The following is a 13,370-nucleotide window of genomic DNA, read 5'->3' as shown; positions in this document are numbered from 1 at the left end:
CCTAAGCATCTTAATCGCTCCCCATAGGACAGTTGCTCTAGTCCCATAATCATTTTGGCTGCTCTTTTCTGCACCTTCTCAAGCTCTGTAATATCCTTTTTAGGTGTGGTGACCAGAACTGCACACGGTACTCCAAGCGTGGTCTCACCATAGATTTGTACAAGGGCAGTATGATATCAGCAGTTTTATTCTCTATTCCTCGTCTAATTATGGCCAGCATGGAATTTACCTTTTTTACAGCAGCCGCATACTGGGTTGACATCTTCATTGAGCTATCCACTACCACCCCAAGATCCCTTTCTTGGTCTGTCGCTGCCAGCACAGATCCCATCAGTGTATATGTGAAGTTGGGATTTTTTGCCCCAATATGCATCACTTTACACTTACTCACACTGAATCTCATTTGCCATTTTAATGCCCATTCTTCCAGTATGTAGAAATCCTTCTGGAACTCTTTACAGTCTAATTTTGTTTTAACCACCCTAAATAATTTGGTGTCATCTGCAAACTTGCCTACTTCAACCCCAACTCCAGGTCATTGATGAACAGGATGAAAAGCACCGGTCCCAGCAGAGATCCCTGAGGCACCCCACTGCTCACATCCCACCATTGGGAGAACTGACCATTGATTCCTACTCTCTGCTTCCTATTTTTCAGCCAGCTCTCAATCCATAATATTCTTAAAGATACTTAAAGAACTTGCAGGTATCATTTCTGAGCCTCTGTCCATTATTTTTGAGAATTCTTGGAGAAGATTGAGCTGCATTGGCAGATTCTAGTTGACATGGCAAATCTTACCCAGGAGACTTTATGGTGACCCCATCAAATTGTGCACTGCAGGTGATCTACCTGGTGGGGGTCTGCTATAAACCACCAAACCAGGCAGAGGACTTGGATGGGATGCTCCTAGACCACATCACAAAGTTCTCAAAGAGACAGGACATGGTGGTAACCCGGATATCTGTTGGAAGTCCAACGCTGCTAAAAATCCAAGATTCAATAAATTCCTGACTTGTCTTGCTGACAACTTCCTATTCCACAAAGTGGACAGGGAAACAAGGGGGTCTGCTATCTTAGACTTGATTCTCACCAACAGGGAGGAACTGGTCGATGAGGTTAAAGTAGTAGGAACCCTGGGCAGTAGTGACCATGTACTCTTGGAATTTACAATCTTGGGGAAAGGAAAACCTGTATGTAGTCAGACATATAGGTTGGAATTTAAAAGAGCAATTGGTTATTGTAGGTTATCCGGGCTGTGTGACTGTGGTCTTGGTATTTTCCTTCCAGCAGCTGTGGCAGGCATCTTCAGAGGAGTAACACTGAAGGACAGTGTCTCTCAGTGTCAAGTGTTTAGGAAGAGTAATATATAGTCAGAAAGGGGGGGTTAAGCTGAATCATTGTCCTGCAAAAAGTATCAAAGGTAATGTGCTAATCATTGTCCTGTAAGTATCAAGAAAGCCTTCGCCAATATTAAAAGAGCAAATTTTAACAAGCTTAAACTTATGCTAGGTGGAATCCCATGGTCAGAAATACTTAAGGAGAAGGGAGTTCAAGAAGGATGGGCGTTTCTTAAAAATGAAATACTGAAGGTGCAATCCCAAACCATTCGTATGAGAAGGAAAAATGGAAGGAGCCTAAAGAGGCCAGGGTGGCTCCATAAACAGCTTTTTAAAGAGTTGAGAAATAAAAAAGATTCATTTAGGAAGTGGAAAGAGGGCCTTATAACCAAAGAGGAATATAAACAAATAACTAGTGCTTGTAGGGAGTGTTAGGAAAGCTACAGCTCAGTATGAACTTAGGCTAGCAAGAGATGCTAAACGCAACAAAACGGTTCTTTTTCTATGTACAGAGTAAGAGTAAGAACAAGGACAAGATAAGCCCATTGCATGGACCAGAAAGTGAAATTGTAACAGGTGATGAAGACAGGGCAAAACTCAATTCCTACTTTTCCTCAGTCTTTTCTCGTGAGGGAAGTGGTGCTCAACATGGCATAAACAGAACATGTGATGAGGGAAGGGAATTGCAGCCTAGAGTTGGCACTGGGGTAGTGCACCAACACCTGGTTTCTTTAAATGAAATAAAATCCTCTGGGCCACATGAATTGCTCCCAAGGGTACTCAAAGAACTTGCAGATGTTATTTCTGAACCTTCGTTCATTATTTTTGAAGTCTTGGCAAACAGGTGAGGTGCCAGAAGATTGGAGACACACCCCTAGTGACCAGAAGATGGCCAAGATGCCCTCCCTCTCATCATCTGCCTAAGGTCACAGAATCAGCATTGCTGACAGATGTCCATCTAACCTCTTCTTAAAAACCTCCAGGGAAGGAGAGCTTACCACCTCCTGAGGAAGCCTGTTCCACTCAGGAACCGCTCTGTTAGAAAATTCTTCCTAATGTCTAGACGGAAACTCTTTTGATTTAATTTCAACCCGTTGGTTCTGGTCCAACCTTCTTGAGCAACAGAAAACAACTCGGCACCCTCCTCTATATGACAGCCCTTCAAGTACTTGAACATGGTTATCATATCCCCTCTCAGTCTTCTCTTCAGGCTAAACATACCCAGCTCCTTCAACCTTTCCTCATAGGACTTGGTCTCCAGACCCCTCACCATCTTTGTTGCCCTTCTCTGGACACGTTCCAGCTTGTCTACATCTTTCTTAAATTGTGGTGCCCAAAACTGAACACAGTACTCTAGTTGAGGTCTAACCAGAGCAGAGTAAAACTCAGACTGGCTTACAATCACCTTCCCTTCCCCTCCCCACAACAGATACCCTATGAGGTAGGTGAGGCTGAGAGAGCATGACTGGTCCAAGGACACCCAGCTAGCTTCATGTGGAGGAGTGGGGAAACCAACCCAGTTCACCAGATTAGCCTCCGCTGCTCATGTGGAAGAGTGGGGAATCAAACCTGGTTCTCCAGACCTGAGTCCACCGCTCCAAACCACCGATCTTAACCACTACACCATGCTGGCTTTCAGTTTTCCAAATGTCGCTGCTGGCGGAGGGGAGGAAAATGGGTAAATATTGGGGGGAAAGGTGGGGTAGGATGTTTGTTATTAATAAATTTTTGACAGTTTGGCAAAAAGGATGAATACACAGGCCACGAGTTCATCCTGCCACTCTCTTGACAGGAGGCAGAACTGCACTTTCAGTAGTCAAACGATCACTAAATCTGGCGAGTGGAGCAAGCAGGGCAGAGAACCTGTTCCTAAACAACATGATCTATTAACCCTCAAGGTCTGTGACACCCCTCAATAAGATGCCTTCATGGAGTAAGAAAAATAACTCCCATTTTGTAACAAATTTTATTCCAAATATCTTCAATGAGAACTGAACATGCCATAACTAATACCAGTTTAACAGTTGTATAACCAGGGCTTCATTTAGAAACATAGAAGAACTGAGTTGGAAGGGACCTCCAAGGTCATCTGATCCAACCCCTTGCACAGTGCAGGAAAATCACAACGACCTCCCACCCCCCACTTCTCCAGTGACCCCTACTCTATGCCCAGAGGAAGGCAAAAATCTTGAAGTATCCCTGGCCAATTTGGCCTGGAGGAAAATTCCTTCCTGACTCTAAAGTGGCGATCGGCACTACCCTGGGCATGTAAGAAAGGGCCACGAGAGCCCTTTTTGCCCTCCTTCTCATGAGCCACCTAAGTTCACAGAATCAGCATTGCTCTCAGATGGCCATCTAGCCTGTGTTTTTAAACCTCCAAAGAAGGAGAGCCCACCACCTCCCGAGGAAGCCTGTTCCACAGAGTAACTGCTCTAACGGTCAGGAAGTTCTTTCTAATGCTGAGCCCAAACCTCTTTTGATTCGCTTTACACCCGTTAGTTCTGGTCTGACTATCTGAGGCAACAGAAAACAGCCCCGCTCCATTTTCTATATGACAGCCCTTGAAATACTTGAAGATGATTATCATCTCACCTCTGGGAATTTCATGTTTAGAATGAAATTCCATTGTGCACAGCAGCACAATTGGGACTGAGACAGAGAGAGGGGGAACTTGCAAGCAGAGTTCCTCAATATGTGTAACTTTCCACACTGGAGCAAACTCCAGCCATATCAGATTGGGAGGCTTAAGCCCCTTGTCTCCACATGCTCTGAATCAGCCCACATGCCCCTGTGAATCCTCAATGCATGTCTATTTGTCAGAACACTGAAATAGTGTATTGAGCAGTTAGGTCCCAAAGCTCGCAACAACACGTGACAAGCTTCTTCCCACCAAAAAGAATTTTTAACTATTTCTATATGGATTTCAGTAACTTGAAACAGATATTTTATACACATTCTCACATAGAATTAAATTACATTTTTCTGATATTTTTTATGAAGGGAAGCGGGAACATGTATAACAAAGATGGTGTCACTGTAGAATCTATTCTGTCTGGCAATGGAGGAAGGCCTTTGACTACAATTATTAGCTCAGTGACAAAAAGCTCCTTGGCCTGTGCATATTTTCACAGGTCCCTCAAGCAGTATCCATTTTAAAAAGTTTCTTTTAAAGAAAACGACACTAACAATTATTCTTACTGCCAGCCTACCAAGCAAAATCTGAATTTAGCACCAAAGTCTAGATTATGACACCTGGCAAGGTTGGGCTGGAGGCTAAAGATCTTGTAAAACTGGCAAAATTCATATAGTTCCTTATGATTCATATGGTCGCTTCCACGTTCCAAGCAATGATGTAGCTCCTCCTCTGGCGTGGATTCATTCATAAAAAATCAGCCTGTCACTCCGAGGAAACCCTTTCCACAATCCAAGCACTGATATAGTTTCTGAAGTGTGAATTCATCGATGGGTGTTAACTCTGAGCAAAGCCCTTTCCTCACTGCAAGCATATATAAGGTTTCTCCACAGTGTGGATACGCTGATGAATAGTAAGGTGTCCTCCCTGAGCAAAGCTCTTTCCACACTCCAAGCAATTATAAGGTTTCTCCCCCGTGTGGATACGCTGATGGACAATAAGATGTGAATTCTGAACAAAGCTCTTTTCACACTGTAAGCATTTAAAAGGTTTCTCCCCCGTGTGGATACGCTGATGGGCAGTAAGCTTTGCATTCTCAGCAAAGCTCTTTCCACACTGCAAGCATTTATAAGGTTTCTCACCAGTGTGGATACGCTGGTGGATAGTAAGCTCTGAACACCAAGCAAAGCTCTTTCCACACTGCAAGCATTTATAAGGTTTCTCCCCTGTGTGGATACGCTGATGTTTAGTAAGCTCCGAACGCCAAAAAAAGCTCTTTCCACACTGCAAACATTTATAAGGTTTATGACCAGTGTGGATACGCTGATGTTTAGTAAGCTCTGAACGCCAAACAAGGCTCTTTCCACATTCCAAGCATTTATAACGTTTCTCCCCAGTGTGGATATGCTGATGGATAGTAAGCTGTGAACTCTCAGCAAAGCCCTTTCCACACTCCAAGCATTTATAAGGTTTCTCCCCAGTGTGGATATACTGATGTCTACTAAGGTGTGAACTCCGAGCAAAGCTCTTTCCACACAGCAAGCATTTATAAGGTTTCTCACCAGTGTGTATATGTTGATGGATATCAAGCTGTGAGCTCCAAGCAAAGCTCTTTCCACACTGCAAGCATTTATAAGGTTTCTCCCCAGTGTGCATATGCTGATGGATAGTAAGCTGTGAACCCCGAGGAAAGCTCTTTCCACACTGCAAGCATTTATAAGGGTTCTCCCCAGTGTGCATATGCTGATGGATAGTAAGCTGTGAACCCCGAGCAAAGCTCTTTCCACACTGCAAGCATTTATAAGGTTTCTCCCCAGTGTGGATACGCTGATGTCTAGTAAGCTCTGAACTCTCAGCAAAGCCCTTTTCACACTGCAAACATTTATAAGGTTTCTCCCCAGTGTGGATATACTGATGTCTAGTAAGGTGTCCATTTTGAGCAAAGCTCTTTCCACACTCCAAGCATTTATAAGGTTTCTCCCCCGTGTGGATACGCTGATGGACAGTAAGCTCTGAACTTGAAGAACAGCTCTTTCCACACTGCAAACATTTATAAGGTTTCTCCCCCGTGTGGATACGCTGATGGACAGTAAGATAGCAACTCCGAACAAAGCTCTTTCCACACTGCAAGCATTTATAAGGTTTCTCACCAGTGTGGATACGCTGATGGACAGTAAGATATGAACTCTGAAGAAAGCTCTTTCCACACTGTAAGCATTTATAAGGTTTCTCCCCACTGTGAATACGTTGATGGCCAGAAAGTTCTCCCTTCCAATCAAAGCTCCTTCTATGCTCTAAGCATTTATCAGGTTTTTCCCCTGTGTGGATTTTCCAGTGTGTATCAAACCCCTGGGATTCATCAGTCTGAGAAGCAGAGCATTCATTCCTTTTTGTTCCAGCATTTCTCTTCTGCTGTTTTCCGTCAAATAGAAGGTGTTGTGGTTCACCATCGGGCTTTTTCTGGGGACCATCAACTACTGCAATAAAAAGAAGTGCCTGATAAGACCTTAAAAAAAAGGAAAGGCTCCGTGCTGTATAGTAGGGAAGGCAAACCAGAAACAGCACACAAGAACAATATGATATAAATATAAACATATTAAAGTGACAAGTGAAAAGGTGAAATAAGCAAAAATACAAACAGCAAAATTTATACAACAAAAAATTCCCAGCCTAGACAATTCAAACAATCGTCAGAAACTGATATGATATAACAAGTTCAAAGGTAAGTATCTTGTATTTCTCTTTTGCAGGAAGAAGTAAACAGAAGGCTTGGGAACAAACATCAAGAATTAATCCATAGCTTCATTGATAGTCACATGATCTAGACAACACGTCCTATCAATGAAGCTATGGATTAATTCTTGATGTTTGTTCCCAAGCCTTCTGTTTACTTCTTCCTGCAAAAGAGAAATACAAGATACTTACCTTTGAACTTGTTATATCATATCAGTTTCTGACGATTGTTTGAATTGTCTAGGCTGGGAATTTTTTATTGTTGAAGGCTTTCACTGTCAGAGTTCATTGGTTCTTGTGGGTTATCCGGGCTGTGTAACCGTCGTCTTGGTATTTTCTTTCCTGACGTTTCGCCAGCAGCTGTGGCAGGCAGCTTCAGAGGAGTAACACTGAAGGACAGAGGAGTAACACTGAAGAGAGACACTGTCCTTCAGTGTTACTCCTCTGAAGATGCCTGCCACAGCTGCTGGCGAAACGTCAGGAAAGAAAATACCAAGACCACAGTTACACAGCCCGGATAACCCACAAGAACCAATGGGAATTTTTTGTTGTATATATTTGTGCATTTTGCTGTTTGTATTTTTTATAAGACCTTCAAGCAAAAGCAAAATAAATTAAAGAAGGTCATTAACTACTCTTCATAACGAAAGAACCGGAATCACTTAAAGACAAATTCTGCCCTGTATTTATCAGCTATTGACACTTCCTTGGAGGGTAGTTCCAGCAGAGGCAAGGTAGCCCAGTAGAACCTCCATGTTCACAGGCAGTCTCTCTCTGAAGAGGGATGCTTTGGTTATGTTCCTCTTTTTGTGAACTTTCCAGGGACTCTAATTGAACACTGTGTGAAACAGGAGGCTGGACTAGAGGCACCTCTAGCAAATGTCTTTCTATATTCAAACACAGAACTGACTGTGTTCACTGGACAGCGATTTTGGAGCAGCGCTTTACACCTGAACAAAGGAGACACAATTTGAGCTCTAAACATATAAAGCTCACTGTACTCTCCACCCCCAAAAAACTTCGGCCTGCTAAGCCCTGTGTTCTGTGGCCCTGCCTGCAGAGTTCAGGCAGGTGGTGACTGGAGACTGGGTATTTCCAGTGGTGACTGCTTGTCTGGGGAATATCCCCACCCCTACCCCTTTAAACTTGCCTGAAGCGGACTTAGTCAGGTGAAAACGTTTCTTTTCCAACCACGCTTTAACTTGGGGATTTATCTTTTAAACTGTTTTAGGGTCTTCTTTGAACTTGAGGGGTGTTGCCAGAAAAAGTTTGATGCAAGTTTGTAGCTTTTTCACACTTGTGTGACCTTGGATTTTTAAAGTGATTCTTTAGACAATATGTAGGATCTTATGCTATTGTTTTGAGTTTTGTACCAACTTGAGCAAGTCTGTGAACAAGCAGTATAGACATAAATCAATGTGTATTAAAGCTCAGCACCCAATAAAAACTTTCTGCCAATCTTAGGTACAAACCAGCCAGCATTTTGTTCCTGTTTTAACTTGGCTTTGATACTTGAGAAAGCTTTCCTAGCCATTCTCAGGCTGTTGCCTCTTGAGAAATCCCTCCAATCCCCACCTGCTGAAATTTAGCCCAAGAGAAGTCCTACCCGCTTCCACCACACAAGTAGGCAGATACCTGCTGATCTCTCTGTTTCTTCTGCGTCTTGGACAAGTGGATCTCCTGCTTCTTCCACTTGGGACATGGAATCAGGTTGGAGAAGCAGAAGTCCTTCTACAGGGCAAAGAAACAAACCAGTGACTTCCAGACATCCCAACTCTAAGAAATATTCAAATTATAAAGCAGACTCGAGCATAGACATAGCCACCGTTTATCTCCAACTTGGAACTGCCCAACTGAACTCCAGAGAAGCCTCAGGGGCAGGAATTCTACAAGCTCATCAGGACTTAGAGCCGATCTTCACCTGCTGAAATCTTGTTTTTTCAAAACAATTTGTTACCTCTGGGCTCTGCCACTACATTTTACTGAATCTGGAGTCATGCCTAAGCCTACACTGGTGTAACAGGAATGAACACAGCAGAAGGGCCACAATTCTTCCTATATCCCCCTTCTGCCCTACACGTATCCTCAAGTCCCAGGGGAGGGGTGTAATGTCCTCAGGGCAACCAAAGGTCTTTTCGTACTCTGGAAAAAGCAAATTCAGGGCTCTATACAAATTATTGTTGTTTTATTGTTGTTATTATTTATTTAATTAATTATTGTTGTTGTTATTTCAAATGCTCCTTTCCATGGCTGCTCCGAAAGGCCCAAGAGGAGGCCTCATTGACAGCCCACAAACTGTTATGGAGGCCAATTTCCCTCCTGCCCTTTCAATGGATTTTACTCTCTGAAGAACAATAACATTGCTCCGTACTCAATGGGCAGTCAGAGACGTGGGGAGAGTTTTTCCTTTACAAACCAATATTATCGATTCCGCACTATTATTAATGGAGTCCAGTAAGTATGCAGAACCCCCCACCCCTTGCCTGCGTTTGGATCTTCTATATTCCCCTATTCAGAGTCTTTATTGGAAAAGCCCTACCATGGTCCTGATTGGTAGTGGTGGTGGTAGAAAGTGCTGTCAAGTCACAGCCACGTATGGCAACCCTGTAAGGTTTTCAAGGCAAGAGATGGACAGAAGTGGTTTGCCATGGTCTTCCTCTGCATAGTGACCCTGGACTTCCTTGGTGGTCTCCCATCCAAGTACCCACCTGGAACCACCCTCCTTAGCTTCCATTAGCTGATGAGATCGGGCTAGCCTGGGACATTCAGGTCAGAGCTGGGGTCCTTGTTAGAAGGAATGGTTTCTGCCTTCAGCATGTCTGAATCAACGAAAATAAGAGCCTTACCCAGGAAGGACACATTCTGATAATTGTCCTCCATGACTTCCTTGTGAAGTCTTCTTTGGTCTGGATCCAGCAGGGTCCACTCCTCCTCAGTGAAATGAACAGATACTTCCTGAAAGGTCACCAGATCCTGTAAAGATGAAGAAGAAACTCCTCTGCCATCACAGATAATGTAACAACCCTTCCCTTTCATAGGGACTATAGTCCAAAAGGACTGTAATTAGATGTTTTAGTGTTTAAAACATCATCTGATCTTTTTTATTTTCTATCCAGTGAGCAGCATAGATAGCAGCTGAGGGGAAAAGATAGAAATTCTCCCTGGCCTAGGGAAGGGCAGGGAGACACCCAAGGGCACGATCCTGAGTTCACACCTACCTGATCTGGCTGCACAGAAGCCGCTTTTTCTCCATCAGAAAGAGATGGCAAAGAAGGTATCATTGGTTTTATGGTATCACCTGGAAGGATAAGAAGGTCAACGGAAAGGGTTCTATACTTTCCCAGTACTTTGTGTTATGCTTCCTTGGCAGTGGCATTCGAATATTCCTCTCTTGGCTCATGATCTCAACTGTCCCTGCATCCCCATTTCGTATACCCTTTTTGCCAAATTTAGTCTTGGTCCTGTTATCATATACAAAACTATTTGTGTTTGATGGGTCAGAATTCACAAATATAAGAAGGAAGAACTCTGCAATGCAAGGAACTGGCAGAGGTAAAGAACAGCCACCAAATCCCTGAATCTCCTTCCATGTGGCAAGACTATTAGCTCATCCGGAAAAAGGCAGCCTTGCTTTTGGTGAAGGACAAGCAGTTACCCTCTTGACATGGTACTGAGACGGCACAATGGGAGGCGCCACTGACAAATCAACTTTATTCTATTTGCATGTATTTTTTGAAGTTTCACCCCCAATCGATAATCCTAGCCCAAATGCTTTATTCCATGTTACAAAGTTCTGTGTTGTTAAAATTAAATATCCTTATCAAATCTAATACTGTTGTCCTATTTTATAATCCTCTGGTTGCCTGACATTCTCATCTAATCTGTTTACTGATTGTGTTCTTTTTATCATAGATATAATCTGCCTTGAGTTCCAGTTAGAAAGGCAGAGTAGAAATGAAAACACTGTTAGTATTATTATTAATTTCATTTATTACAGTTTATTATCAGATTTAGATGGCTGGGTAGGGCTTTAAAAGTCAGCACCAGCACCATGAAGTTGATCCGGTATTTAATCTGGAGTCCATTCAGCTGACGGAGAACTGGTCATATATGTGCTTTCCATGGTGTCCCAGTAAGGACCCATATAGCTGCATTGTGTTGTTATTGATAATAATAACAATACCGTATTAACTAAGAATGAAGAGCCCAGTGATATCATATTTCACCTATTTTGGCATTTAACACCCAGTTCTATTTAACATAGTTTTAAAAACACCGACGGCAACCTTCCATCATCCTTCTCCTGTTTACCAACTCTGGACGCACCTTGCCCTGTTGATAATTGGGTAGCAAAAAGCTTGTGACTTAAAAGTATTGGAAGTCCTACAGCATAAGAGCTCCTGAAAGCTTATGACTTTGTGACTCTTGTTATTCGCTCCATGTACCATTTCCACAATTTTTGACATTAGCCATCATTTATTTATTTATTTATTTAATCCCGCTGTTGGTGGCTGTTCTGCTTTCAACTCCATTACTGTATTCGTCCAATTATCCTGCTGAGATTTTTTTAACAGATTATAGGTTTCTACTTCCCCAAACGGAACTTCTAAACTGAGAGGCTGGAGTGGAGCATCTTTCCCAAACAAAACCGGGGGGGGGGGAGAGAATCAGAGGAGCCCCCCTATGCTCAAGGAGGCCATCCAGTGGGAACGACACCCATTTTGATCTTACCCGGAAAAGCTGCTCTGTGATAAGAGTCCTGCGCCATCCTCTCCTGCACCTGCAACAGAAGTGGCGATACGTGAAAGAGGAGGCTGGTGAGAAAAGGAAGAGGAAAACAGGCAAAAGGGATTTTCCAAAAAGTTGCAGCAATCCCTGTCAATTTTGAGGGGATCTTTGACCTTATCCTATGTGCCCCCACACTACCTAGATGAAAATTTTTCACCTGCTGGTCCCATTTCTTGTCCTCTGCCTGGCTCAGGAGAAAGCCTTCTGCCAGGGCCACCGCCTGGGAACTGGTCTCCGGCCCACATTCCCTGACCCAGGTCTGCATCTCCGGAGGAAGGACGGCTAGGAACTGCTCCAGGATCACCAGGTCCAGCATCTCCTTCTTGCTGCGCCTTTTTGGCTTCAGCCACTGGTGGCAAAGATGGTGGAGTTGGCTACAAACCTCTCGGGGACCCTCGGCCTCCTGGTAGCAGAAGTGCCTCAATTGCTGTCGATGCACATCATGAGGGGGGAGGTGGTTGTGTCCCATGCTCCTTCCCGTAGCTCCTTCCCACATCTCCGCTCTGCTCCCAGCCTTGATGGCATCAAGGCCTTTTCTTGATTCAGGGAAGGCTGAGTCCGGCTCTCTCCTCATCCTCCCTTCTGCTCCAAACAGCCTCCAGCTGGACTAGCAGATCCACTTCCTCCGCTGCCAGATTCTTCTGTAAAGAGAAGTGCTGGATCTGTGACCTCCTGAGAAGCCAATACTGATTTTTGCATTGAGATTTTATACACACGCAAACACACACACAAAAATGTGACATCTGTATCTTAAGAAGTGAGCTCTGATTCACGAAAGCTCATATTAGAATCAAGGGTGTTAGTTTTCCGAACTCCTGTTTAATATTGCTGCGACAGACAAACTAATGAGCGACTAAAGAGCAGGAGAGAGCAAGTAGTGCAGTAATTTGAATGTCAGATTAGGTCTGGGAGATGCAGGTTAGAATCCCCACCCTGCCACAAAAGCTACCTGGGTGAACTTGGGCCAGACACACCTTCTCAGGATGACATACCTTTCAGGGGTCTTGTGAGGAGAAAGCGGGGAAGGGAAGAACGTGGCAGGCCACTTCAGGTCTCCACTGGGGAGAAGAGTGGGGTGTACATAAGATTTTAAAATGTTAAACACAGATGAAGAGGAAAGCAGCAGCAGCCCACAGAGCCTGAATTAGTAATACTCTGCTGATTCCCATTTCTTCTGACCTTCCAGAGATCACAGCAAAAGGCACTCTGAAAAGGTCGTCCACGGCTTGATAAAAGTATAAAGGCTGCCCAAAGTGTGCCAGCCACAGAAGTCTCCCAAAAAAGAAGGTTTATGGGCAGAAGTAAAAAAGACAGAATTGTGTCCTCAGAAAACCACAGATGAGTGAAGAGGGGAAACACCCCCGCCCACCCAAAAAAAACCCAAGTTTGCTCTTCCAGAGCAGCAAGCAGAAAACCTGCAGGACTTTTGGGACCACTCCTACCCCACAACAACGCCAGGCTGATGGGAAGGATCGGAACAAAATGCCAAAAGAGAATCGGTTTTACTAGAGTAGCCGAATTAGGGTTGCCAACCTCCAGGGGTTTCCTGGCGCTCTCCCACTATGACAATGGATCTCCAGAGAAAAAAAGATCAGGATCTGCGGAGAAGAGGGCTGCTTTCCAGGGTGGCGCCCTGCTGAGGCCCCTCCCCAAAATCCCACCCTCCCCAGGCTTCACCTCCCCCTCCCCCAAACCTCCAGGTCTTCCCCAACCCACAGCTGGCGACCCTAAGCCGAAAGCCCTGACGCTAACAGCCCAAGGGGCAGAGACCGGATCCCAGGGAGGGCTCAGCTCTGCCTCCAGCCAAGAGGAGCTGCCAGATGGGAAATGGGAAGCCCCCCCCTTTGGGGGAAATGGAGCCCCCCGCCCCCGGTTCACCG

At 44.4% G+C, this 13,370-nt stretch overlaps 1 protein-coding gene across 1 annotated transcript; it reads right to left on the bottom strand.

Moving 5' to 3' along the window:
- Window positions 1-4,830: 4,830 nt before the first annotated feature.
- On the bottom strand, window positions 4,831-11,986 carry LOC130474956 (zinc finger protein 664-like). The gene is made up of 6 exons (XM_056846684.1): window positions 11,744-11,986; window positions 11,434-11,482; window positions 9,921-10,000; window positions 8,309-8,433; window positions 5,886-6,205; window positions 4,831-5,213 (listed from the first exon to the last, which is right to left on the bottom strand). Exons 1-6 carry the CDS (start codon window positions 11,984-11,986, stop codon window positions 4,831-4,833), a joined length of 1,200 nt encoding a protein of 399 aa, XP_056702662.1.
- Between the last annotated feature and the right edge of the window lie 1,384 nt (window positions 11,987-13,370).

This window comes from Euleptes europaea, chromosome 1 (genome assembly GCF_029931775.1).
Source record: "Euleptes europaea isolate rEulEur1 chromosome 1, rEulEur1.hap1, whole genome shotgun sequence".
Taxonomy (NCBI): Eukaryota; Metazoa; Chordata; class Lepidosauria; order Squamata; family Sphaerodactylidae; genus Euleptes; species Euleptes europaea.
The sequence above is the reverse complement of the archived record's forward strand: the minus strand, read 5'-3'. Positions and strand labels throughout refer to the sequence as shown.